Source organism: Cebus imitator, unplaced genomic scaffold (genome assembly GCF_001604975.1).
Source record: "Cebus imitator isolate Cc_AM_T3 unplaced genomic scaffold, Cebus_imitator-1.0 Scaffold872, whole genome shotgun sequence".
Classification (NCBI taxonomy): domain Eukaryota; kingdom Metazoa; phylum Chordata; class Mammalia; order Primates; family Cebidae; genus Cebus; species Cebus imitator.
Genome location: NW_016108187.1, coordinates 122947 through 148854, shown reverse-complemented (window position 1 = coordinate 148854; position 25908 = coordinate 122947). Strand labels below are relative to the sequence as shown.

Below are 25908 nucleotides of genomic sequence, written 5' to 3'. Positions count from 1 at the left end.
TGGTTCACGGTGTGCATGTTTTTTTGTATGACACAAAGTCCATTTGGTAATATTTTCTTAATAGTGTGTGTGTTTCTGAGCAACCTTTGGTTTCTTTGTTTCTTTATTTTTCTACCAGGAAACTGCATCAAGAGTATACTGATTGATCTGTAAAAAGAATGTTTTCTTAATCATATTAAGTGTTTAAATTACAAACTAAGAGTGCATGTTGATTTAATTTTTCTTCATTTCCTTTTCAATATTCTGCACTTTTTACTGTAGGAGACTTTCAATTTTCTCGGATTTATTTTCACAGATCATATTTATGCTGTTGTTATTGTTTTTGTTTAATGATGTTTGATAGTTTATTGCTAGTATGTAGAATATAATTTATTTCTACATGTTGATAACATATAGCAGAATCCATGTTGAACCACTTACACTGGAAGCATCTCTGAGTCACTCCTAGACTCTGAGCAAGGCATGGCTGGAATAAACCTCTTTCTGTCTCCTTCAATGTCTCCATTAATAATTTTTTTTTAAGACAGATTCTTGCTCTGTCATCCAGGTTGGAATGCAGTGGTGTGATCTCGGCTAACTGAAGCCTCCTCCTGGTTTCAAGGGATTTTCCTGCCTCGGCCTCCTGCATAGCTGAGATTACAGTCATGTGCCACTATGCCAGGATAATTATATATAGAGAGAGACAGGGCTTTACCATGTTGCACAGGCCAGTGTTGAACTCCTGACCTTAAGTGATCTTCCTGCCTTCAAGATGCTGAAGAGATGTGAACACAGGTTTGGGGCTGCCCCTGGTCCCAGAAAACTGGCCTCACCTGTGCAGTGGGAGAGAGACACAAAGAGAAGCGATGACAGGCCATGGTGGACACAGCTGACATGCCAGCCTCAGCTCTGTCACCTGAGGCTGCTTTTATCTTCATCACTGGCCTGACAGAAGAGGAGCTGTTCTCACGCATTTGTTTCTCCTCCTGTTGAACTGGCCTCCAAAAGTACTGGAATTACAAGCATGAGCCACTGCTCCCAGCCAAACTTCTAATCTCTAATCAAATCATTTTTCTCTCTGAAAATATGATGATAAAGTATATATTAGCAATCTAAAAGTTGAACTAAATAAAAAGTTATAACATTTTGAGATCTACTGGTTTGAAAAAATTTAGGTGTTGATTGAAGATGTAACAAGAAAAGTCACTTCCTGTCCTAGGCTTCATCAGAGCCACAAGCAGGGTGAATGTACCAGGCTGGGAGAGTGGAGAGATGTTTTGTAAATCACTTCCCTGAGGGTCTGGAGCACTGTGTAAGCATCAGTGCCATCATGCCATATTTTACAATAACAGCCTCATCCTCCGGCTGCAGCCCCGAGATGTGCAGAAACCCTGAGTTAGTTGAGGCATTTTTGGATCCAGAGAACTGGCTGGGGACTCCAGAGCCCTGGAGCTTATTTGACTCTGAGTAGTAGCTCGCGGGATACCAAGGACTGCTCCCTGGCTCCTGCTGGCACCAGTATACGACTTTTCCACCAACATTAATGTCACTGCTCAGGATGCAGGTGAGTCTGGCAGATGCTCCCAGGGATGCAAAGAGGGAGGGTGGATGAGTCAGCACAGGCTGGGAGAGGGAACCTGGAAACACAGACACACATTGGTGATGGAGCCATTAAGTGTTAAACTCCCTGGGGTTCAAAGCCAGAGATGCTGACACAGGCTGCGGGCTGCCCCAGGTCCCGGAAAACTGGCCTCATCTGTGCAGTGGGGGAGAAGCACACGGAGAAGAGATGTCCAGGCCATGGTGGGCACGGTTGGCACTTTTATCTTCTTCACGGGTCGGACAGGGGAGGGGCTGTGTTCACACATTTATTTCTCCCACTGATGATCTCGGCCCCACCCTGAGAAGCAGCTGCCATCGGAGTTTGGTTCTTGGTACAGAGAGGACCAAGTGTGAGACTCAGAGTTGGCCCCATGGGAAGGGCCAGGAGGAAGCAGCTGCTGGGACCATCCACAGTTCTGTGCCCAGGAGACGCTGCCCTGAAGAGTTTGGGGGGTGGCACAGCTGTGAGTTCCCTCGGTGCAGACCCTGAGACAGACCCACAGTGCCCCCTGCTGCTCACTGGTTGGATTACAGTCTCTCAGTGGAAATTACGTGAGTGGAGTCACCTGAGAGCCTGGTCCCCATCAGTCCACAGCATCTGTGGGTCCCACACTCACTGTCTTGAGTTACTGGTATTGATAAATGGCTTTTCCATGAGGATTTCTGGGTTACTAGAAGAAGGGCATGTAGGGAAAATGAGGACCATTTAATGTGAGGAGGCCGCAGCGAGGGGAGAATGCAGGGGGCTCTGGAAGCAAAGGCCCGAGCAATTCCTTCCACAGAGAATGGACTGCTTCGTTATCTGGGCTTGTTAGAGATGGATGAAACGGACGCTTTAGAGAGACATCTTTGGTGTCACTCTCAGCAAAGAGCCTGAAGACAGCAGAGCAGGCGAGGATGTGTCAGGAGGGCTGAGGGCTGTTCCTGGGATCTGGAGGAGCTCAGGAGAAAAAAACCCACGGGTAACTGTGGCCCTTGACAGAAAGTGAGGGAGGAGCAGGATTGAGGCTGATAGTTGCAGTTGGGTTGATTAGGTGGCTATCTTCACTTGCTATTATTGGAGAATGAGAGAGAGAAAGAGACAGAGACAGAGAGAGGAGAGAGAGAGGGCAATGTGAAGGGAAGCAAATTCATTTTTTGTTTTTGATTTTTGTAAGATCAAGGTCTGTAGGACACAGACATGTTTTAGTCCACTTTGTGCGGCTACAACAAAACCCCACAGACTGGGTGGCTTCTGGAGAATAGATCTTCATTTTCTCATCGTTTTTGAGGCTGGGAAGTTCAGGATCAAGACAATGTCATCAGATAAGTGTCTTCTTTCTGTGTCCTCACATGGCAGATGGTGGAAAGAAGAGAGACAGAGCACAGTGCTACCTCCAGCCTTTGATTAAAGGGCCCTGATCCCAACCATGAGGTCTCCATACTGCAGACTATGTCAACTTTTGAAAGCCCACCTCTTGGTACTATCACATTGGTGATTCACTATACATCTATGCATTTTGGAAGGAACACATTCAAACCAGATCATGATGAAAACAGCAGCACTGGAAGGCAGGGTTTCTCATGTCAGTCATTTGCTCCAGGGAGATAGAAACCACCCTGAGGATGCAGCTCAGTCCTGGGGAGAGAGAGGAGAGGATAAGAAGAACAGGACTAGGAATAGACATGGGTGATCCCCTTGCTCACAGAACAGACAGGAGAAGCATCAAATCAGTTAGAAATAAATAACACATGCCTCATTTATGTCTTCTTGCAGTTAATCGTTTCAGTAATACATATTCATTAGCCAAGTACTCTTCAGATTTGAGCTCCTGGAGTCTGTGGATCAATTTGGTTAATCAGGTTGTTCACATATTTTTATGGGCAAGTTGTTTTTTTTCTGATTCACTCAGTTAATAAAAGAGCATGCCACTGTTTGTAACTATAATCGAGAATTGATTCTTCTCTTTAGTCCTGCTAATTTATATTCCATATAGATTATATTATTGGGGACATGTTTGTTTTGGGGTGTGTTTGTGTGTGTGTGTGTGTGTGTGTGTGTGTGTGTGTGTGTGTGTTTGAGACAGGATCTCACACTGTCACCCCAGCTGGAGTGTGTGGTGCTATCTTGGCTTACTGCAACATCCACTTCCCAGGCTTGAGGGCTCCTCCTAACTCAGCATTCCAAGTATCTGGGACTACAGGCACATGCCACCATGCCTGGCTAAATTTTTTTGTACTTTTTAGAGATGAAGTTTTGCCATCTGGCTGCCTGATACCCAGGCTGATCTAGAACTCCTGAGCTCAAACAAATCACCCGCCTTGGCTTCCCAAAGTGTTGGGATTACAGGCATGAGCCACCACTCCTGGACTGATGTGTATTTTATGCTTGTTATGTGTTCTTGTTGAATATTTCATTTTATATACATACAATGCCCCACATTTCCTAATGTAAATAATTCCCATTAAAACTATTTGCTCTGATACCATGATAACCACAAGAGCTTTCTGCAGGTAAATGTTTGCATAGTGCATTTTTAGCATCCTTTTAAATGTGACACACAAGTAGCTTTATTTTAAGGAAATGTATTTTTATCTGGTTCAACAATACATTTACATTTAATATAATTGCTGATATTGTATTTCTCTTTATTTTATTTGGGCTTTGCTGTTTCATTTTTTTCTCACTTTTTATTTTTCATGAATCAAGTGTTTCTACTGTATCATTTTACATTAGTACCTATTTAGTTCTACATTCTGTAAGTTCAACAGGAACCCTAGATTTTGCAACGTATAACCTCACTTTGTTAGTGCCTACATTATTTACATACTTTGTATAATTTTTTTACAACACAGAACCTCATAAAAGTTTACACAATGCCTGACTTTTGTGGTAATTATGGTAGCTAGAGGTTGTGCATGCACCTAAGTATGAATAATGAAAACCATTATTATTGGTGGTGGAGGTGGTGTTTTCAACATCAAAGTCATCTTATGTATCCAACACATTCTCTTCCCTGTGACGTGACCCTGCAGGATTTTCAGGTGAGTGCCTGGCAGGTCCCTGTCTCAAGCACCAAGAAACTGCAGAAATCCCCTCCACCTGTCTTTCAGAGATTTTGCCTCATCTTTTTAGCCTCTTTCTTAATGTGGATTGGAATTCAGCATCTGTTTGCACAAGGACCTAATGGGGGTTTGAAGCCCTTAATCTTCAATTTGTTTTTAATCTTTAAGGACACTGAATTATCCTCAAAGTTATTTCAGTGTTCTTTGGCATGATCAAGTGTATACTTACTGTTTAACCCTTGCTAACATCTGTGCCTTCCTCCTGTCTTGGCCTTTTGTGGTGTCCCAGTCATCCATTCTAGGGGATATTCCCTCTCCATTTATGGAGAATCTCAGTAACCTGCAAAATTCGGAGGGCTACCTTAGGTACAGGGAAGAGCAGGAAGGTGTACAAGGTTTATCTTTGACTGCAAAAACTCAGCACATTCTTCCTACACCACATGGTGACCACTTTTACTTCTAGCCCCAAACTTGACCTTAGTCATGGACATAAGCACACACCAAGTTCATTGTGCCCAGACTTCTGATATCACTAAGAGTATTTTCCTTCTGAGCAACCTGCCTGTGTGGCAATGCCCAGGCTGGGGGTGTTTTATAAAGCCCAGTATAAAGATTGACTGGATACAAGACTACAGACCCAGGGAATGGCCTCAGTCCATCAGTCCTGGATGAAAAAAAATTACTACAGGAATTTCCTGAGTCTGGTGATGATAGTCACATAAGGTGAAAGCAAGTCTATCAGCCAGGCTGGGGAATCAGGTGGGAGGCTTGTGCCTCATGTCCCCATGGGGCGGGTGCCCTGAGTTAACACTGGGCTCTTTCCACATCCTGAATGATGAACATCACCCTCATCCTCATACAGGATCCCAGAGTATTGCAGAAGCCCATGTGACCATACCTGAAACAAGAACCCAAAATCTAAAACCTGCAAGTTGGAGGCCAGCAGACAACACCATCTGGGGCTCCCAGGAGCCTGTGGTGCCAGGACACATTGTCTTCTTTACTCTGCTGCGTATTCCAGGCCAAGAGAGCACAGGTGAGATTTGTGTCTCATTTTCCCAGGGGCCTGGAGCACTGTGTAAGCCTCAGAGCTGCTGTGAAATACCCTGACCCCTGTGCAGACCCTGAGACAGAACCATGCTCAGGCTGCAGCACAGAGATGTGCAAAATCCTTGCAAAGGCTGATGCATCTTTAGATCCCAAGAAGTGGCTGGAAACCCCAGAGCCCTGTTTCTCTTTTGAGTCCAAGTAGAATTTCAAGAGATATTACAGAGGGCTCCCTGGATTCTGCCGGAACCAGTCACTGATTTATTATGAGGGAATCACAGATTCATTGTGGTGATTATCCAAAAGTGTATAAATATCTTAAAACACACAAAATTGAGCACGTTAAATATCAGGTTTTTTATGTTAATTATTCCTCAGTAGGAAGATATATTTTTAAAAACAGGCTGAAACAAAAAGAACAGGAATACACACTGAGAACTGGTGAGAGGAAGACACTGCTTTGAAAACTCCTGGAAATAGGAAAAGGATGATGGAGTTGTAGGGTCCCCATCAGACATATATCAGATTTCACCACTGGATTTATCACTTCATCTCCTGGACTTTAGAGCAGAGACCCTATGTCCCAGATTGCAGGGAACAGGGCATTCTGTTTCCTGAAGGCACTTTTTCTAGACACGATCTGCTTTGGGTGACTCCGAAGACAGAAGAGGAGGAGAAGCATCCAAGATGTGGTCCTGGATGCTCCTGGGCCCACTGAAAAAACAGCAGCAGAAGAAGCCATAGGCCAGGCCTGTGCAGTAGCTGCTGGGCACTCACCCACCTGGCAAAGGAGAAAGGGGGTTCTTTTCTCACTTCCGTGCAAGGTTGGAGCACTGTACAAGCACTCAGGCTGCTGTCACGTGACTGGCAGTGCTAATCAGTCTCGTCCTCAGCACAGAGTTCAGTGATGGCTAGGGAGGCTAAGTTGCCAGACCTGGAGCCAGAGAATTGGTCAGAGACCCAGGAGAGCCAATTCTTATTACTATGCATAAGAAATTTGGGGTCAGTTCCTGGGAGCTGCTGCCAACAGGTTACATTATAGCCACCCCCAATGTTGGAGCTGCTTTCAGTGGAGGAGATGGTGAGCCCCTGCCTTGTGGCCCAAGACACTTAGGGTGCCTGAGCCAGCACAGACTGAGCCCAAGATCCTGGAAGTGGGAGAGAAACAGACATGGTGGTTCCAGGTCGAGAGACAAAAGGAGAAAGCAGGCCCCATGGGCTTTTTAGGGCTTTAGCCATGACCTTTTATCTAGTCACCTGTGCAGTGTGCAAGGAGGGTGAGGAGAGGAAATCAGGCCCTGCTGGAGATATTCCTGAGTCCTGCCTTCCTTCTGTTCCCACAGCTGAAGCAGAACGTCCCCCAAATCTCTCTCCCCCTCTCCCTTCTCTGAGAGTGAGGGTCTATCCATGTAAATTGGAGCCCCCAGTCTTCTGATGCCATGCTGGCCTTGGGTCAGGCCACTCTTCTTTTGGATATTAGGGAGATGGGCAGGGGTGGAACTGTGTGTTCCAGGGCATGAGGAGGTCAACACTGTGATGCATGAGCGGAGGACGCCATGCAAGAAGTTGGCTGATTGCAGCTCTGATCACCCCTAGATCACTTGGTAATGGGCCCTTCATGTCCCCAGGTGTCCAGATCCAGACACATTCTCCTGTGACATGGTAACCAGAGGCCCCCAGAGTCAACTGTGCATCCCCACTGCTCTGATTACTGCCCCCAGGCTCAGCACCAGGCCAGGCAGGCCCTTTTTGTGACCTCCCCATTAACTCAGGGCAGTTCATGATTTACTGATGTTCTTAAGGGTGAATCTGTCCAGGGCTTTTTGGGTGTTCCTCGGTGAAGACTGAGGTGGTGACTCTATACCAAGTCCTCTTAGGTCAGGTCAAGTCCAAAGCAGTTACTGGTTCCCACGGGCTCACTTCCCTGGCTGTGGAAGACACCAGGTCCTTTCTTCTTATGTGGCTCCTCCCTGCTGGCCAGAGCTCTTCCTCTGTGGACCCTGCAGCACTGAGAACAGGAGCTCTCTTCTCTAAGGTGGTGACGTTATGGGGAAAAGCTCTGAGGGACATTTCTAGGGGGCTATTCTGGTAAAATTTTGTACTCTAATTTCCACAGACTTGGGGTAATAGCTATCCACTTGCTGTGGTCAGTTACTCACTCCTAGGAGTCTGTCCTCCAGGCACTGAACAGAGTCAGTGGCATGGAAAATAACTTTACACCATTTTCATTTAATAGCAAAAATTGCAAATTTGCTCAATATTTGAAAATTGCAAGAATTTAAAATTATCAATTGTGTCGATCAGTGTTTGATCCCAGGTGAGGCTGAAACACAGTACCTGGTAGAATCTGCCACTCCAAGTAGGCCTTGCTCCCTGTGGTGTCCCGGGAGCTCTCCAGCCCATGGCCAAGGCCCAGCCTGCATTCGCAGGACTGGACCTGGGATTGGTGTGTTCCCGTGAGATTGGCCTGGACCACCATGCCACCTGCCATCTACACTCCCACACAGAGGCTCACAACGTGGTATACCAGCCCGCCTTCTTGCATGCATGCACACACTCCCACACGCGTGCGTGCACTCGCAGGCTTGCACTACCACACTCCCACACACACACCCACGTGCCCGCACACACTACCACACACGCGGGCACACTCCCACACGCCCACGCACGCTGCAACACGTGCGCATGCCCTAGCATGTCTGCACACACTCCCACAGGCCTGTGCACATTCCCATACACCTGGGCACGCCCGCGCACGCAAGCCCACGATGCTACACAACCTCGCTCGCCCACGCACACCCCCACACCTGCGCACAGTGCTTGTCGGGTTCAGCCCCTACACATAGGACAGCGCCTCCCATGGGTTAGCACCTGATCAGAGTTCAGAGCATTTCAAGAGTCAGCACTTTACCAGAGGACAGCGCCCCTCAGGGGTCAGCACCTTATCAGGGAACATCTCTCAGGTGTCAGCATCTTAGCAGCGCCTCTGAGGGTTCAGGACCTCACCAGAGAACTGTGCTTCTCAGGGATCAGCAACTTGGTAGAGAACATCTCGTCTAGGATTCAGCAGTTTAACAGAAGATCAGCGTCTCTCAGGGATCAGCACATTGCCAGAGGACAGCTCCCCTCAGGATTCAGCGCCTCAACAGAGGACAGCGCCCCTGAGAGATGAGCCCCTTGAGAGGACTGAACCTCTCAAGATTCAGCACCTTAATATAGGACAGCGACTCCCGGGAATCAGCATCTAAGAGGACAGCGCCTCTCAGCGGTCAGCACCTTTAAAGAGAACAGCACCTTTCTTGGGTAAGCACCTTAGCAGAGGACAGCGCCTCTCAGAGGTCAGCACCTTGTCAGGGGACAGTGTCCCTCTTATCCAAACTTCCCTCCAGCATTCCTTACCTGCCTGTCAACTGGATCCTTAATGATAACCTATGCTTCCAGGTTTACTCGGTCAGCCTGTACTGACTTAGCAGCCCTCTGCATCTGCCTCCCTGAGAGCTGCAGTTACTCACATGCACCCAACTACTTGGGAGGCTGAGGCAAGAGAGTCACTCCACCAGGAGGTGGAGGTTGCTGTGAGCTGAGTTTGCGCCGCTGCACTCCTGCCTGGCGAATGAGCAAGACTCTGTCTCAAAAAACAAAACAAAACAAAACAAAAAACCAGTCTCTTCATTTCCAAAGTCCTATCTCTCCCTAGTAATGTTGTATGACTACTTGTCCCAGTGCAGGACTCCACGCCCCAGCGAGACCCTAGTCCCAGTCACCTCCTTTCCTGGCCCATGTGGAATAAGATGCTCAGGTCCTTTGCTCCCAGAGCCCTCTGCATTCCCAACTTGCTGCAGCCTCCTTTTATTGGATGGGGGTTGTAGTTTTCACATGCCCCTCTAGTTATCAAAGAAAAACTTATTGAAAAATCTGTTTGTTCATGTGAGCAATCAGGGCCATGACCAGGGGCATGGCTTATAAATGCCTCTGGACTGATACTCGCCAGGCCCTCAGACTAACACCACATACATGATTTCAACTGAGACAACGCAGTCTGGGCAGAGAGCAGCAGGGGACACTGTGGGTCTGCCCAATGGGCAACCACAGCTGCGCCAACCCGCTCCCACCTCACAAATTCCTCAGGGCCGGGCAGTAGAGCCTGGCCTCATTGAGCCTGACTCTGCAGTTGTGTCCTGCCTGGGTGTGGCCCCAGTACCCACTTCCTTTCAGGTCTGGCCTACCAGACTTCCCCCTTCACCAGCCCATAGGACTTGAATAAATACATTGGGTGAGGTTGAGGCAGGCAACGTGGGGGACACATTTGCATCCATAACTTCTCCTCTTTGAGGTCAATGGAGAGGATAAGAGGCCTGGGGCAGGCCACTGCAGCTCTGGAACTCAGGAAAGCTGTGTTGACCATGGCCTTGACTCTTCTCCTGCTGCTTCTCTCTCAATTCTCTGGTAGGAACAGGCCTCCCATGTGTAGGACAGGTTCCTCAGGCTTCACCAGTCCCCTCTGGCTAAGATCTTACAGCAACTTTATGCTGGTAGGTGATCCAATACCATTGTGCATCTGTGTCTACAGGTTCCCTCTCCCAGCCAGTGCTGACTCAGCCATCCTCCCTCTCTACATCTCCAGGAGAATCAGTCAGACCCTCCTGCACCCTGAGCAGTGGCTTCAGTGCTGATTTATACTGGATATACTGGTACCAGCATAAGCCAGGGAATCCTACCCCCTCCCCCCAGCATCTCCTAAGCCACTACCAAAATTCATTTCATGACCAGGGCTCCAGGGTCCCCAGCCGCTTCTCTGGATTGATGGAAGCCTGGTCCAATAAAGGGCTCTTGCTCATATCTGAGCTCCAGTCTGAGGATGAGGCTTACTATTACTGTATGATTGAGCAGAGTGGAGCTTCTCACGCTGACACATGCAGGTGGGGAAGTGGGACAAAACCTCAGCCTGCTCAGAGTCTTGTTCTCTGATGATGTTTAGATCTTAAAATAACTGGCATATACAAACTCCACATGGAAGCACCTTCTGACTCAAAAAATGCTCTCCTCTCAGTTTTCCACTGAATGCTTCTGAAGTCTCAGGAATGCTGAAAACAAAACCGCTGAAGTGTTGTTCAGTTATGTAGATTTGCTAAACCCGCAGTCTGTAGAGGTGTTTTGTTTTTATTTACTTGAAAGGAGGGAAATTCACTTTTTCTGATTTTCTTTTTAGCCAGTGGTTGAAGACCATCCCAGCAGGTGGACAGTCCCCTACAGCATAGACTCTGTCTTTGAGGGGTCAGATGAGAGACCTCCTCTTTCCTCCCCAGGCATCTCTTTCTATCCTGGATCAGCTATGCTTGGGGCTGCCTGAGGCTCCCTGTGACTCAGGGATGAGGCAGTAAGGTGTGAAATGCTGAGAAATTCAGGCCCTAGAGGAATTTTAGCACAGAGCTGGCCTGGCTCACATGCAGTTACCTGCACCTTCAGTTTTCATGTCAGGAGGTTAGGGGTAGGGATAGAAGAAAATGAGGGCCTGAGGCCAGCACTTTTATGTGGGGTACAAGAGAGTTAGAGCAGAGGCTACACAATTGCTGGAAAAACACTGAACCTGCTCCAGGGAAGTTGGGAGAAGCTGGTCCCATGGATGTGACTTTCCTACCACTGACCCACTCAGAACATTAAGGACCCCCATGAGTCAGATGAATGGGATTTCCTGAGCTCACAGAAACTGTCAATTAAAAGAGTTGAGATCTGTAAAATATTTGAAGAGATTTATTCTGAACCAAATATGAGTGACCAATGGCCCATCACACAGCCGTCAGGAGATCCTGAGAACATGTATCCCAGGTGGTCAGGCTACAACTTGGTTTTATACATTTCAGGGAGACATGAGACATCAATCAATACATGTGAGATGTACATTGGTTCAGTCCAGAAAGGCAGGGCAACTCAAAGTAGGGGGGCTTCCAGATTATAGATTGATTCAAAGATTTTCTTTCTGATGATTGGTTAAAGAGTTAAGTTATTGTCTAAAGACTTAGAACCAAAAGAATGCCTGGGTTAAGTTAAGGCACTGTGATAACCAAGGTTTTATCATGCAGATGAAGCCTCCAGGTAAGAAGATTCAGAGAGAATAGATTGTAATAAAGATTTACTTATGCATCACCCAATTTTTCCAATAGTGACGTCTTACAACACAATATACAGTATACACTATCAGAATGATGCAATTAACATTGAAGTTATGCTTTATACCATTTTAACTCTGTGTTTATTTGTGTTATCATTTTACTTTTGTGTATATACTTCTATTTAGAGTTTATTATAGAATTACATGCTTGTCTCTTGCTTTTTATTGTTCTCAGTGTGACGAACTCTGTTTTAATATATGTGCTTAGTTCATTTACATTTAATGAAATGATTCACAAGGTTGAATTTAAGCTTACAATTTTAGAATAAGTTTTCTTTTTTTTCTCCATGATCTCTGTTCCTCTCCACCCTGTTTCTGCTACTTTTGGATTATTTGAGTATTATTTAGTGGTCTCTTTTGATTTTTATATTGATTTTATATTGACATCTCTGTACAGTTTTACATTGGTTGCTGTAAAGATTACAACATGTTCACATAACTATTCGCAATCTATTTAGATTTAATAATAGGCCTAGTATTTTCCCCATCACATAGACCCCTTACAATTTCCTGTTTTGGTTGAAGTTGTCACATACATATATTTTTCATAAGTAGAAATTCTATCAAAAATGCTATAACTTAGCTTTTGATATGCATATTTTACAGAACTTAAGAGCTACAAAACTGGTCTTTTTGATTATACTTACTGGTTTTTCTTCCTGAATTATTTGGGTTCAATGTTCCTCTCTGTTATCATTTATCTTCCACCTGAAAATTTTCCTTTAGAGTTGATTTGTTTTGATTTTTTTTTTAGCACATCTACTAGAGATGAATTCTTTTAGATTTTCTTCATCTGACAAGGTCTTAATTTTTACCTTTTTTTTAAACAAATATTTACCTGGATATAGCATTATGACTCAGCACTTCTTTCACCCTTTCTTTTGACATTGTGAGAATACAGCATTGCCGTTTGGCCTCAATGTGTACTCGCAAAATATCGATCATCATTTGAGTTGACTTTCTGTATATATAAAGCTTTCCGTCTACTTTTGTACTTTTGTCTTTATCTTTGATTTCAATCATTTATTATTACATGCTTGGGCGTTTAAAAAAAAAATCTACCTGTTTGGAATCACTGAGTTTCTTAGGTCTTTACATACATGTTCTTTGCAGAAAGTACTTAGCAGTGACCAGTGGCTGGGGAGAAAGGGTGAAGAGTGACTGCTAATTGTGGGAGTTTTTCTGTGGGGTGAAGAAATGTTTTAAAATTAAATTATGGGGGTAGATGCATAATTCTGTAAACATAATAAGACAATTTAATTGTACATCTTATACTAAGTGAAATTTATCTCCTTTTTTATTTTATTTATTTATTTATTAATTTTTTGAGACAGAGTCTCACTCCGTCACCAGGCACCAGGCTGGAGTACAGTGGCGTGACCTCGGCTAACTGCAACCTCCGCCCCCCAGGTTCAAGCAATTCTCCTGCCTCAGCCTCCCAAGTAGCTGGGACTACAGGCGTGCGCCACCGTGCCGGGCCTATCTCCCTTTTTAAATAAGGACAGATTATGTAGGAACAAGGCCCACTGATCCTATGCCGGAGCCTGTGGTTAAGTCTCATTTCCTCCCATGCTTAAGCTGTAGGATCAGCCACAGGTACAATCTTTGTTTGTCACAGACAAGTATGGGGTGATCAGCCTCAGGACAGGTCAAGGGTAGGTTTTTGTCTTGGTTCCCCATGTGTCTGCAGCACTGTGTGAGCACTGAGGCTCTTGTCCCCTGTTGAACAGTAATAATCAGCCTCGTCCTCAGGCTGTAGACCCGAGATGGTGAGGGAGGCTGTGGTTCCAGACTGTGAGCCAGAAAAGCGATCAGGGATCCCTGAAGGCCGAGAACTTCCAAGCATCACAGTTTTGGGAGCGCCATGAGAAATCTGTTGGTACCAGCCCACAGTATAACCTCCTATACTGTTGCTGTTTCCAGTGCAGGAGAAGGTGACCTTCTGTCCCACAGACCCTGACACCGAGGCTTTCTGGGTTAGCCCAGACTGTGCCCAGGACCCTGGAACAAAGGAGGGAGGCACAGAGAGGTGAGTCTGGGGTGATTACCCGCCCCACAATGTTAAAATATAAGGAAAAATTCACCCCATGTGTCCCCAGTAATCACTTTGGCATTCCACAGCAGTCACCTGAGCAGAGGGTGAGAAGCTGGAGGAGGAGAGGGGTCCAGGCCATGGTGGAGATGCCCCAGGCTCTGCTTCCTAAGCCCACAGTTGAGGAGAACTGTACAGAGTCTCTCTTATCCTCTCCTCCCAAGAGGGCAGAGAGCACCCTTCATGCAAATCATACCCCGCCCCCTGATGTCCTGGGCCTGAGCTTGGGGAAGGCTGAGTGTGGGGTGGGGTTAGGGGAGCCTCTTCTGGCCCTGGGAGGTCCCAGCTGCTGAAACAGGAAGCACAGAGCAGAGGGCCCAAGGCAGGGGTCCAGGGCCTAGGTTTCCAGTTGAGACCCCGACAGACCCTCAGGGACAGGCCACAGTTTCCTTCACTGTCTCAGAGCCCAGGTTCATTCCTCACTGGCTTGAAGGTCTTGGAGCAATGCTGGCCCTCAGCACTGTCTTGCACACACCATCCCCACACAGAGGCAGGGCTCATCCCCTCCACTCCCACTGCAGGCTCTTCGTGCTGCAGGGTGCTCATCACAGTACATTTCTCTCTTCAGAGATCCAGACTCCTTGGCATGAGGTCATCCTCTGCTTCTTCCCCATTTAGATTTTTGTGTGTTTGGGGACATAGGTGAGTGGCAATCAGAGAGAATATGTCCTGTGCCTAGTGGCCAGGAAGGCAGGGGGATTAATAACCCTCCCCAGCCTCCATATGAGTCTCAGGGTACCCACTTCTCTCTCCCATCACACTCCACATCCCCCATAGCAGGCCAAGCTCCATGACCCTCATCACTTGTCCCCATTAGACCCTCGATAGGCTGAGATCCTTCATAAAAATGAACAGGGAAATCATTCAACAAAAGATCGCCATTATTAAAGAGATAAAGGTCTGCTGCTCTTGTGGATATTTGGACCTGAGGAAGATGACCAAGAATACAATTCTCCCCAGAGGCAGGCAGGAGCCACAGACCAGAGAGGGGCCACCAGGTGACTAGGTTCCTGCACCAATTGGGGTGGACACATCAGGGTGAACTTGGAAATGGGGGATGTTAAGAGTAGAAGGGTTAGAGTTTTGTGGAAAAATCAGGAAAGGGACCCAGAACTTTCAAGACACCCTATCTAGGCCTTCTACACACAGTCTGATATTATGTAACAATTCAAATATTGTTTCTCTTTTGTTGCTCTTGTTGCCTAGGTTGGAGTGCAATGGCATGATCTTGGCTCACTGAAACCACCTCCCAGGTTCAAGCGATTCTCCTGCCTAAGCTTCCCAAGTAGCTTGGATGACAGGTGCCCACCACCACACCTGACTAATTTTTGTGTTTTTAGTAGAGACGGGATTTCACTATGTTGGCCAGGCTGGTTTCAATCTCCTGACCTCAGATGATCCACCTGCCTCAGCCTCCCAAAGTGCTGGGATTGCAGTCATGAGCCACTGTGCCTGGCCTCAAATATTCTTTTATAGCACTTACTTTGTGTTAGATACCATTCTAATTGTATCATGAATGTTAACATGATTATTTTTGCTGGGACCTAATACACAAGTGTAGTTTCAGCAGCCTTGTATGAGGTAGGATACATACAATAATTTCACCTAGATCTTGCATCGTGAATGTTAACACAATTATTTTTTAGGACCTAATCTACAAGTGCGGTCTCAGTAATATTGTATGCTGAGATAGATCATACACACACACAAACACACACACACACTACACACACAAAAACATGCATATGTTTATGTATGTGTTTAATGCTTTCATCTGCACGATTCAGAAAAAATTTAGTGTAGTATCTTTCATTGTGATCCACACAAAACAAAAAGATGCCTGTGACCTTGACAATTTGATTCATCATGGTAACACTAAAACCTCTATATTATTATTACCTAGTAGTCACTCAGTAAATATTTTTGAATTGGAAAATCAGTGAATATTTAAACACACACACACACACACACACACACACATTTCCACCTACCCCAACCCTGGGTTAAAAAAATATATGATGAAAATGTTGTTTCAGACTTTCTCTTTTATTTAATAATAATCTTTCATCTAAATTCTCAGCCAGTTTGTTGGGAGCCTGCTGAGATAGATCTGCTTTTCTCACACACAAGCTCCGAGTCCTCTCCAAGTCCAATGTATTCTACAGCATAAAGAGACCAGGAATCCACTCTCTCTTCTTTATCCCCACAGTAACTCACCTAGATCTTCCCACCAGGATGGCACTAGCAACCCCATCCTGTCTTCCTGTCCCAGGCCTCTCCATTCTGTTCTCACTACAGCTACAAAGTCAGTGACCAAATGCCAAAGTGAGTTCATCTCTTCCACGTCACAGCCCGTCCATGACTCTGTGTGCTTTTCTCTGGGGTCATCATGCTGATCTGCCCCAATCTGCACCTCCAGCTCTGCAGCCACCCTAAGTTAGAGGAGCTGGAAACAGAGTGACTCCATCTTGAATAGGGACTTGGTAAAATGAGGCGGAGGCACTCTGGGTTCCATTACCAGGAGGTTAGGCATCGGTAATCACAGGATGAGATGGGAAGTCAGCCAGACCAGACTGGTGTCGCAAGATACAGATCATAAAGACCCTGCTGACAAAACAGGATGCACTAAAGAAGCCAGCCCAAACCCGCTGGAGCCAAGATGGTAAGGAAAGTGACGTCTGGTTATCCTCACAGTTACAAACGCTATGGCAACATCCAGAAGTTACCCTATATGGTCTATAGTTTAAAAAAGAATTCCTGCAAAACTAATAAAAATCCACTTCTTATTTAACATATGATCAAGAAATATCTATAAAAATGGTCAATCGGCAGTGTTTGGTGCTGCCCTAAGGAGTAGCCATTTTTTTATTTCTTTACCATCGTAATAAACTTGTTTCCACTTTACTTTATAGACTCCCCCCAAATGATTTCTTGTGTGAGATCCAAGAACCCTCTTTTGGGATCTGGATCAGGACCCCTTTCCAGTAACACCTGCAGGGAGCACATCCTGGCCCCTTCCCTGCTCCAGTGACTGGAGGCACAGGCCAAGATAATGTCTCTCTTTGACCTGAATGACCAATGACCCATCTTTGGATTCTCATTTCTGCTTAGAAACTTCTGATCCTCACGCTCCACCCGCTGCATACCTGCTCATTCTGAAAGTCCCACATGAAACCCTACTTCTGTGGATTAGGCCTCTTCAGCAACTTGCCACCAGCTCTTCTCACTCCCATACCCACATACAAACCCTTTCCCATATGGATCTCCTGTTCTCTCTCTCTCTCTCTATCTCTCAGCTCCTGCTCAGTGTCCGAAGCAGATTTGGGACCACAAATACACTGCTGGCAGAGCTTTGCTTTTGTTTTTAACTGGGAAAATCTTTATAACGCCTTCAGATGAAAAGACACATGTGGATACTGGGGAGAGAATTCAGGGAAACATTTCTCAGGGGCCTCATCTAATGTTTCTGATGCAGGCTGGACTTTGAGGCCTGTCCCTACCTGTGCAGTGAGACAGGAGCAAGAGGAGGGAAGGAATCCAGGCCATGGTGGACACAGCTACTGACCCCACAGTGGGACTGGGCTGCCCTAGGCCTCCTTTTCTTCCTGCCATCTGCGGAGGAGGGGCTGCTCATGCCAATGTGTTTCCACTCAGGGACTGCCCAGCCCCTCCCTGAGCCCAGGGGTTGGAGCTCAGCTCACACTGCAGCCTGAGGAGGAGGAAGGCTGGCTTTCCCTCACTGGGAGGGCCCTGGAAGAAAGACCTGCTGAGACCATACACAGGTCCCTGCTCAGGGGACTCTGACAGGCCAGGGAGGATAGAGCTCCTTAGTCCCCATCAGTGAGCACGGGGCCCAGCTCCCAGTCTGGTATCCTTGGGGCGTGTGGTTCTTACCGAGCTGTGTCCTGTGCTGGTTACAGGACACACTCTTTTCCATGGCCCAGAGACCTGAGAGCCCAGTCTCTCTGTAGTTCACCATCCATCATCTCTGTTCACACATTCATCATCTGAATCCTACATCCTGTGATCCTGATATTGTATTTTATTATTGTAGTTTCTCACTCCCAGAAGGAATCTTGGTTTATATGTGGTACAAACTCATACAAGTATAACTTTTTAAGTTGTTTGGACCCCCAGAGTATATTCTGGAAAAAGTTAAATTTCCCACCTGTGCCATCTGGTCAGCATCATAGACGCTGTTACAGTTAAGATGGTTTGAAACCTGCGTAGGGGCTGTTCAGGGAATGGCACTGAATGAAAAATTCTCAGGAGATAAGGTTGGTGACCTTCTTAAAAGACAGCAATTCAGCAAACATTTCACACAGTGCTTCAACTCTAACAGCACACAAGCACTTGGAGTTTTGTTAGTGCTTAGATGTGATTTACGAAATAGTCATGGTCTTAGGAGGCATAATATTTACTAGCTAATAGTGTATTCATAATTTTTATTTTATGATATGAGCTTTATTTTCTAAAGTTTGTGGTTTTCTAAATAGTTGTTTTAGACATTTTACATCAGAATTTGGACTTAGTGTCATATAATTTGTTTACCTTTAAACATTTTTTAAAAACATGTATTTACTTTTTCTTTGTTAATTATGAAGCTAAGTGAGACATTTTAATGTGTTTGTAGATGTGTTGAACACTTGAACAGGAAATTTTAGAAATCATCACCTCCTCATCATACTTAATTTCCAAATTTACTTTAACTGTGTAAATGATCCCCCAGATTCTTAGCTCATGAGACTATCCAGTAATAACCTACACACAAAATCCCTTTCTTCCTCAGATACTCTCTTCCCAAACATCCAGAGAGATCTTTTTTATTCCTGTTGGGCAAGTCACCCCATATATCAAAATCCTGCACTGACTCCTCATTGCTGTTTGCATAAAACTCACACTCCGCAGCCTCCCTAAGGCCTATTCCTGGTTTGGTCCCTGCCGGGCTCACAGCCCCTCCTGTTGATAGGGGTTCCAGCCTTATTCACTTCTCTGTCCTGGGAATCCTGAGCTTCTGCTTCTTCTGTGATCTCCATATCAGCTGCTCCTCTGTCTGTTGGAAGGAGATGGGCTTCAATTGGAAATCAGGGTGGAAACTTATATTTTGGCAACCTAGAGAATTCCATCTGTGATACTGTGTGTATGTGGGGGGGGGGTAATTTTGAAGTTACACAAACTATAAAGACTAGTTCAACAAATGCTCCACAGGCATAGACTAGCCTCAACCATTCCACCTCTCATGCTAATCTCTCACTGAATGGTATTAAAACAAATTACAAATATCACATCACTTCACTGGTTTCTGCTTTACTATATGTATAATATTTTAATGTTTCCAAGCAGACACGTTGGAGTCATCTTAGATGCCTTCCTTTTCCTGTTCCATACACACACTTAAGCTTTAATTCTTTCCAATTACTCTTTCATTCTGGATTGTAAATTGCTAATTTCCCTTCTCCACTGTCACAGCTCTAGCAAGTATATTGTCATCTCTCTGTGAATTATTGTCTTTGATGCCTAACTAGTCTCCCAGTCTCAGATGTCAACTCAGTTTACCCTTTAATCCACTCTCCACTTTGTACCTAGAGAGCTCATAAATGCCAGAAGATGACACTTCAATGACTCCCATGGCCTCTGCGGTCAAGCACATGCTTTCTGGGATACAACCTCTTAATGATCCATTCATATCCTTCCTTTAGGTTATCCAGACTCACCAAGAGTGGCTTCGCCTGACCCTGTCCCCACTGAGATCTGCCACACTTAGGGCCAATGCAAGCTCTCTTAATAAATAGAATGAACAGCCGTATATTCTTTTTTATAAATATTATTGACAAAGGCTATTACCAATACCTGGAACATTCCACCATCTTCCCTTATAGCTCATTTTCATTAATTCTAATGGCATTGTAGCAGATATCACTTCTTGAGGTCAGGCTTCAGTGTTCCAAATCCTTCCCAACCACAAGCTCTCAGGAATTAACTCCATAGTACCCTCATGGTAACCCTTAGCTCTCCTCAAACAGCTGAGTTCAAGGACTGGTAGAAACAGGAGGAGATGAGGCTCTGGATATAGGCACAAGCTAAGAGACTCAGTTCTAAAACTAAAGAGGAAAGTTGTGTTGGGGCATCACTGTTTCTGTGCCAGGGATGACAGCAAGGAAACAACACAGTTAATGTTAGATAATCTACATATTGATCCCTGCTCACTACGTGGAATTGAAAGATAGTCAGGAAAAAAGGCAGGTAAGTGGTGATTCCTTCGGCTATTCCAGCAGCAATCTCAGTTTCTTCTGAAACTAAACCAGAGGCTAAGCAGATGAATCTAGACTCTGTCCTTTATCTCATTATTGACAATGTATGGAATGCCTAATATCACAACCCCAAAATATTTAGAATTGTGTTGCATATAAAATGTGTCTAATGAATAATTCTAAGCATTAATTTGATTTATTGAGTTTTGTTAGTATTCACAACTTAGAAAGAGCCCCTTTAGGTAACAGCCCCTTCAAACACCACATAGCATCCATCAGAGACCCAGGCCACACTTTCTCACAAGCTCATTGGTCCATTCTTCAGGAGCGTGAAAAGGTCAGAGGAAGCTCCCAGGTTTTTATTTCATTTTGCCATGGGCCACAAACACAATGCAATCATCAAGGCTGCTTTCCTGTACTAGAGATAGCCAGTCTCAACCCCAGGCTGGAGCCCAAAGGAGGCCAAACTACCGGACCTGGAGGCAGGGAATCTCTGAGATCCCTGAGGTGAAGTTATTATTCCTAAGAGCAGGAGTTTGGGGACATATCCCAGGTGCTGCTGCAACCAAGCTGTTCCTGGGTGACAACACTGCGCTGCTTCCAGTGCAGGTGATTGTGACCTAATGTTCCAGGGGACCTGGTCACTGAGAGAGGCTGAGTCAGCCCTGCCTTGGACACAGACCCTGGAGGGTTGCGGAGACAGAAAGGAAAATGAGATGAAGGAGGGAGTGGAGAAGAGATGGGTGGAGCCTTCACCTCAGGGCAGGTCAGCCCTCACCTGTGCAGAAGGTGAGGAGGACAAAAAGGAGAATGGCTGGGTCATGGTGCAGTCATCCAGAGACCTGCATCCCAAGACTCCAGCATGGACTTGAAGTACTACTAATTCTTAGTCTCTACAAGTCCCAATGGTGGAGAATTTTTTACATTCCAATATGTCCCTTATCAAAGGAAAAAAATCAGGCAACCAAATTCACTATGTCAAAGGGAAAGTAAAACCTGAGAACCAAGTTATGCACAAACTGCCTTACTTGTGTTCACAGAAGTAGCTGCAACTTCACATGTTGACTTCATCTTATGTAAAATGTGGATTCACGGAGAGGCATGCATAGTTGACTTCCCCCCACTCATTTCTTTCCATATTTGAACTATAGATTCACTAAGCTCATCCAGACTCTTCTATCATTGCTTCCTCTAATCCTGTCTCTACTGAATGGTCACAAGAATGTTACCATTTGCCTCATTGCCTACTCCCCATCTGTTTTTTCTCCTGCTTTTTCCTTTTCTCTTTTCTTTCTTACTTACTCTTTCCCCTTTAAACATTGAAGTCCTCAAAACCCTCTTTGGAAAAAGCACAGGATGCAGATTCTACTGTGACTTGTGTTTCTTTTTCCCTCTAAATCAATTAAGATCTGCCTCAGTTCCTTTTTCGTTTACATCCTGGATCTTGATCAATGCCAGCGTCCCTCAGTCCAAGGTAATGCCTCTGTTTCCTTGAGGAGGAAGAAAAGGAAAAGAATTTCAACTGATCCAGGTGCCACAGAGTGAGAGCCTGGACCTTGATGGCCCATTGGTCCTGAGAGGTCCTGACAGCTGCAGTCACTTCACATCTCAGTTCAGTGAGCTCACTGGTCTCAGCTGGTCTCCAGCCTTCTGAAGGCCTTCCCTGGATGGCAGAGGCAGGCACACTCATCCTTTGAGACAACCCCATGCGCCCTCTGCTGGCCCCCTGTCGCCCTACATCCCCAGGACACAGCCCTACTGACTCACTGACAGTCTCACAGGTGTGACCCTGATTGTGCTGTTAACTCCCTAGATGATGGCGCTCAGGGATGAGATTGGGAGCCTGAAGGACTGCTCTTAGAGACCACGGGAAGTGACCTATTGAGGAGATCAGTGAGCAAGCAGTGTTCTTATTTACATTTAATTTCACAAAAGAAAACAAAAAGTATTCTTATGGGCCTCAGCTTCACCCAGTAGACTTTTTTATACAACTAAGGATAGGGAAACCATCACCTTTGTTCAGGAAGACGACTGCAGTTTACTTTTTAAACTGCTTCCAGGTATTGGTATCAGGATGATGTTGGTCTCACAAAATGAATTAGGGAGGAATCCCTCTTTTTGTATTGTTTAGAATAGTTTCAGAAGGAATGGTACCAGCTCCTCTTCGTACCTCTGGTAGAATTCGGCTGTGAACCCATCTGGGCCTGGACTTTTTTTGGTTGGTAGACTATTAACTGCTGCCTCGACTTCAGACCTTGTTATTGGTCTAATCAACTTCTTCCTGGTTTAGTCTTGGGAGGGTGTAAGTGTCCAGGAATGTAGCCATTTCTTGTTGATTTACTGGTTTATATGCATAGAGGTGTTTGTAGTAATTTCTGATGGTAGTTTGTATTTCTGTGGAATCGATGGTGACAGCCCCTTTAACATTATTGTTGTATCTATTTGATTCTTCTCTCTCTTCATTTTTATTAGTCTGGCTAGTGGTCTATTTTGTTGATCTTTTTATAAAACCAGCTCCTGGATTTATTTATCTTTGAAGGGTTTTTGTACCTCTATCTCCTTCCATTCTGCTCTGACCTTAGTTATTTCCTGTCTTCTGCCAGCTTTTGAGTTTGTTTGATCTTGCTTCTCTATTTCTTTTAATCATGATGTTAGGGTGTCAATTTTAGTCCATTCCTCACTTCTCATGTGGGCATTTAGTGCTATAAATTTCCCGCTAGACACTGCTTTAAATGTGTCCCAGAGATTCTGGCACATTGTGTCTTTGTTTTCATTGGTTTTGAAGAACATCTTTATTTCTGCCTTCATTTCATTATTTATCCAGTAATCATTCAGGAGCAGGTGGTTCAGTTTCTATGTAGTTGTGCAGTTTTGAGTGAGTTTCTTAATCCTGAGTTCTAATTTGATTGCACTGTGGTCTGAGAGACTGTTTGTTATGATTTGCATTCTTTTGCATTGCTGAGGAGTGATTTACTTCCAATTATGTGGTCAATTTTAGAGTGCCTGCCATGGGGTGCGGAGAAAATGTATATTTTGTGGCTTTGGGGTGGAGAGTTCTGTAGATGTCTATTAGGTCCGCTTGGTCCAGATCTGAGTTCAAGCTCTGGACTTCCTTGTTAACTTTCTGTCTTGTTGGTCTGTCTAATATTGACAGTGGAGTGTTAAAGTCTCCCACTATTATTGTGTGGGAGTCTAAATCTCTTTGTAGGCCATTGAGAACTTGCTTTATGTATCTGGGTTCTCCTATATTGGGTGCCTATATATTTAGGATAGTTAGATTTTCCTCTGGCATTGATCCCTTTATCATTATGTAATGCCCTTCTTTGTCTCATTTGATCTTTGTTGGTTTAAAGCCTGTTTTATCAGAGACTAGGACTGCAACCCCTGCTTTTTTTTTCTTTCCATTTGTTTGGTAAATCTTCCTCCATTCCTTTATTTTGAGCCTATGTGTGTCTTTGCACTGAGGGTCTTGACTCTTTATCCAGTTTGTTAATCTTGGTATATACCCAAAGGATTATAAAACATTAAATTATAAAGACACATGCACATGTATGTTTATTGTGGCACTGTTTGCAATAAGAAAGATTTGGAACCAACCCAAATGACCATCAATGATAGACTGGATAAAGAAAACGTGGCACATATACACCATGGAATACTATGCAGCCATAAAAAAGATGAGTTCGTGTCCTTTGCAGGGACATAGATGAAGCTGGAAACCATCATTCTCAGCAAACTAACACAAGAACAGAAAACCAAACAATGCATGTTCTCACAAGTGGGTGTTGAACAATGAGAACACATGGACACAGAAAAGGGAACATCACACACTGGGGCCTGTTGGGGGTGGAGGGGCTAGAGGAGGGATAGCAGAGGGTGGGGGATTGGGCTGGGATAACATTAGGAGAAATACCTAATGTAGATGTTGAGGGGACAGATGCAGCTAACCACCATGGCAAGTGTGTACCCATGTAACAAAGCAGCACGTTCTGCACATGTACCCCAGAACTTAAAGCAGAATAAAAACAATTGCTTTCTGGTTTCTTATTCTCAAAGTCACCCTCTCACTTCAGTTGTGACAGTCGCTGCAGGTGTTCCCTATCCTTTTGGCCTCTGTGAATTTGCTGATTGTGGACATTTTTTTACAACTATAGCAATAATTGTATATTTTTGTTTGCTCCATTTATGGAGCATCAGTTTTCAAGGTCCATCTATGTGGAGCATGTAGCAGCACTTCATACTTTTTATGCTTCAAAAATATTACCTTTAATAAAATATAGATCTACTAGATTTTATTGTGCAACATACAAAGCACACAAAGATATAAAGCGTTACGTGCACACTTAGTCTTCGCAAAACAGTTGCATTACAGACTCTGGTTGGGGCTTCTACAGGATTAGGTAACATCGGTTCTGATCTCATGTTGCTCAAAATACCATTTTAGCATTAAAAAAACTTTAGTTCTATTATATTGCTTGTTGATCAGATGGAAACAAGAAACACGGAGATTTTTTTTCTTAAAACTAGCCTCAAGTTCAGTGGAATGTCATAAATGAGATGCTAAGTCAAGGGTGTTCTGATGGTTGAAAACATGCCCTTTATCAGAGTGGCATCAATGAGGGCTGACCTTGCCCTTCAGCAAGGGGACATTTGGCAGTGTATTTAGACAGTTTGGATGTCCCAGGAGAGAATATAATGTTAACAGGATCTAATGGGTAGCGGTAAGAGATGCTGCTAAACAGCTTACACTGTCTAGGACAACCCCAAACGCAGAGTAGCAATGGTGTTGTGGCTCAGAAACCCTGATTTAAACATCTACCCCATGAATTAATCATCTTCCATCAAGATTTGTATGGCGACATTGGTATTTTGAAAAAACAGAGAAAGTTGTGAGAAGACAAGTGCAACTCAAACACTCAGGCAGGAGGGAAGAGCTACACACCCTGGTGGGAAGAGGCTGAGGCTGACCCAGGGTGGGCATGTTCTGTGGAGTTCTTGTCTCACTTCCCCATGGGGCTGGAGCACTGTGTGGTAATTGCTGCTGTCACCATAAGACAGACAGTAGTAGTCAGCCTCGTCCTCAGGCTGCAGCCCAGAGATGGTGAGGGAGGCAGAGTTGGAGGAGCTGTCGATGGAGCCAGAGAACCGATCAGGGACCCCAGAGGGTCTTTGCTTATCCTCATAGATCACAGTGGTGATGGCATTGCCCGGGAGCTGCTGGTACCAGTGCACGTAACTGCTGTCAATGCTGCCACTGCTGCGAGTGCAGGAGATGGTGACCGTCTGCCCCGGAGACCCCGACACAGAATGGGGCTGAGTGAACACAACCTCAGCCCAAGACTCTGCAAGAAGGGAACAACACAGAGATCAGTGAGGACAGATCAGGGCTGGTTCCCAGAGAGAAGGCAGAGGCCATCATCCCAGGTGACATCCAGGAGCCCTCCCTGAATTCGCTACAGGCAGCCACCTGTGCAGTGAGCCAGGAGAGTGAGGAGGAGTGGAGCCCAGGCCATGGTGGAGATGCCTCAGGCTCTGCTTCCTGAACCACAGCCAGGGATGAGCCACCAACCCTCCTTATCTTTCACTGTAATGCTCAGGGTGGGAGGTCTCCATGCAAATGTCTCCTTTTCTGGAGCCTGCACAAGCCCCTCCTTTGACTTCAGACTGGCTCTGTCTAAGAAATGGAGAGGCTGTACAAGGATAAGGCCCTACGCCCCATAGAG

General features: G+C 45.3%; 2 gene segments (V, D, J or C); both read right to left on the bottom strand.

The window, feature by feature from the left end:
- Positions 1-13481: 13481 nt before the first annotated feature.
- On the bottom strand, positions 13482-14064 carry LOC108298008. The segment is given in 2 exon segments: positions 13482-13843; positions 13971-14064. Coding segments are annotated over 2 exon segments (408 nt in total).
- A 4854-nt stretch (positions 14065-18918) lies between these two features.
- LOC108298007 lies at positions 18919-25745 on the bottom strand. The segment is given in 3 exon segments: positions 18919-18987; positions 25190-25527; positions 25653-25745. Coding segments are annotated over 3 exon segments (453 nt in total).
- Between the last annotated feature and the right edge of the window lie 163 nt (positions 25746-25908).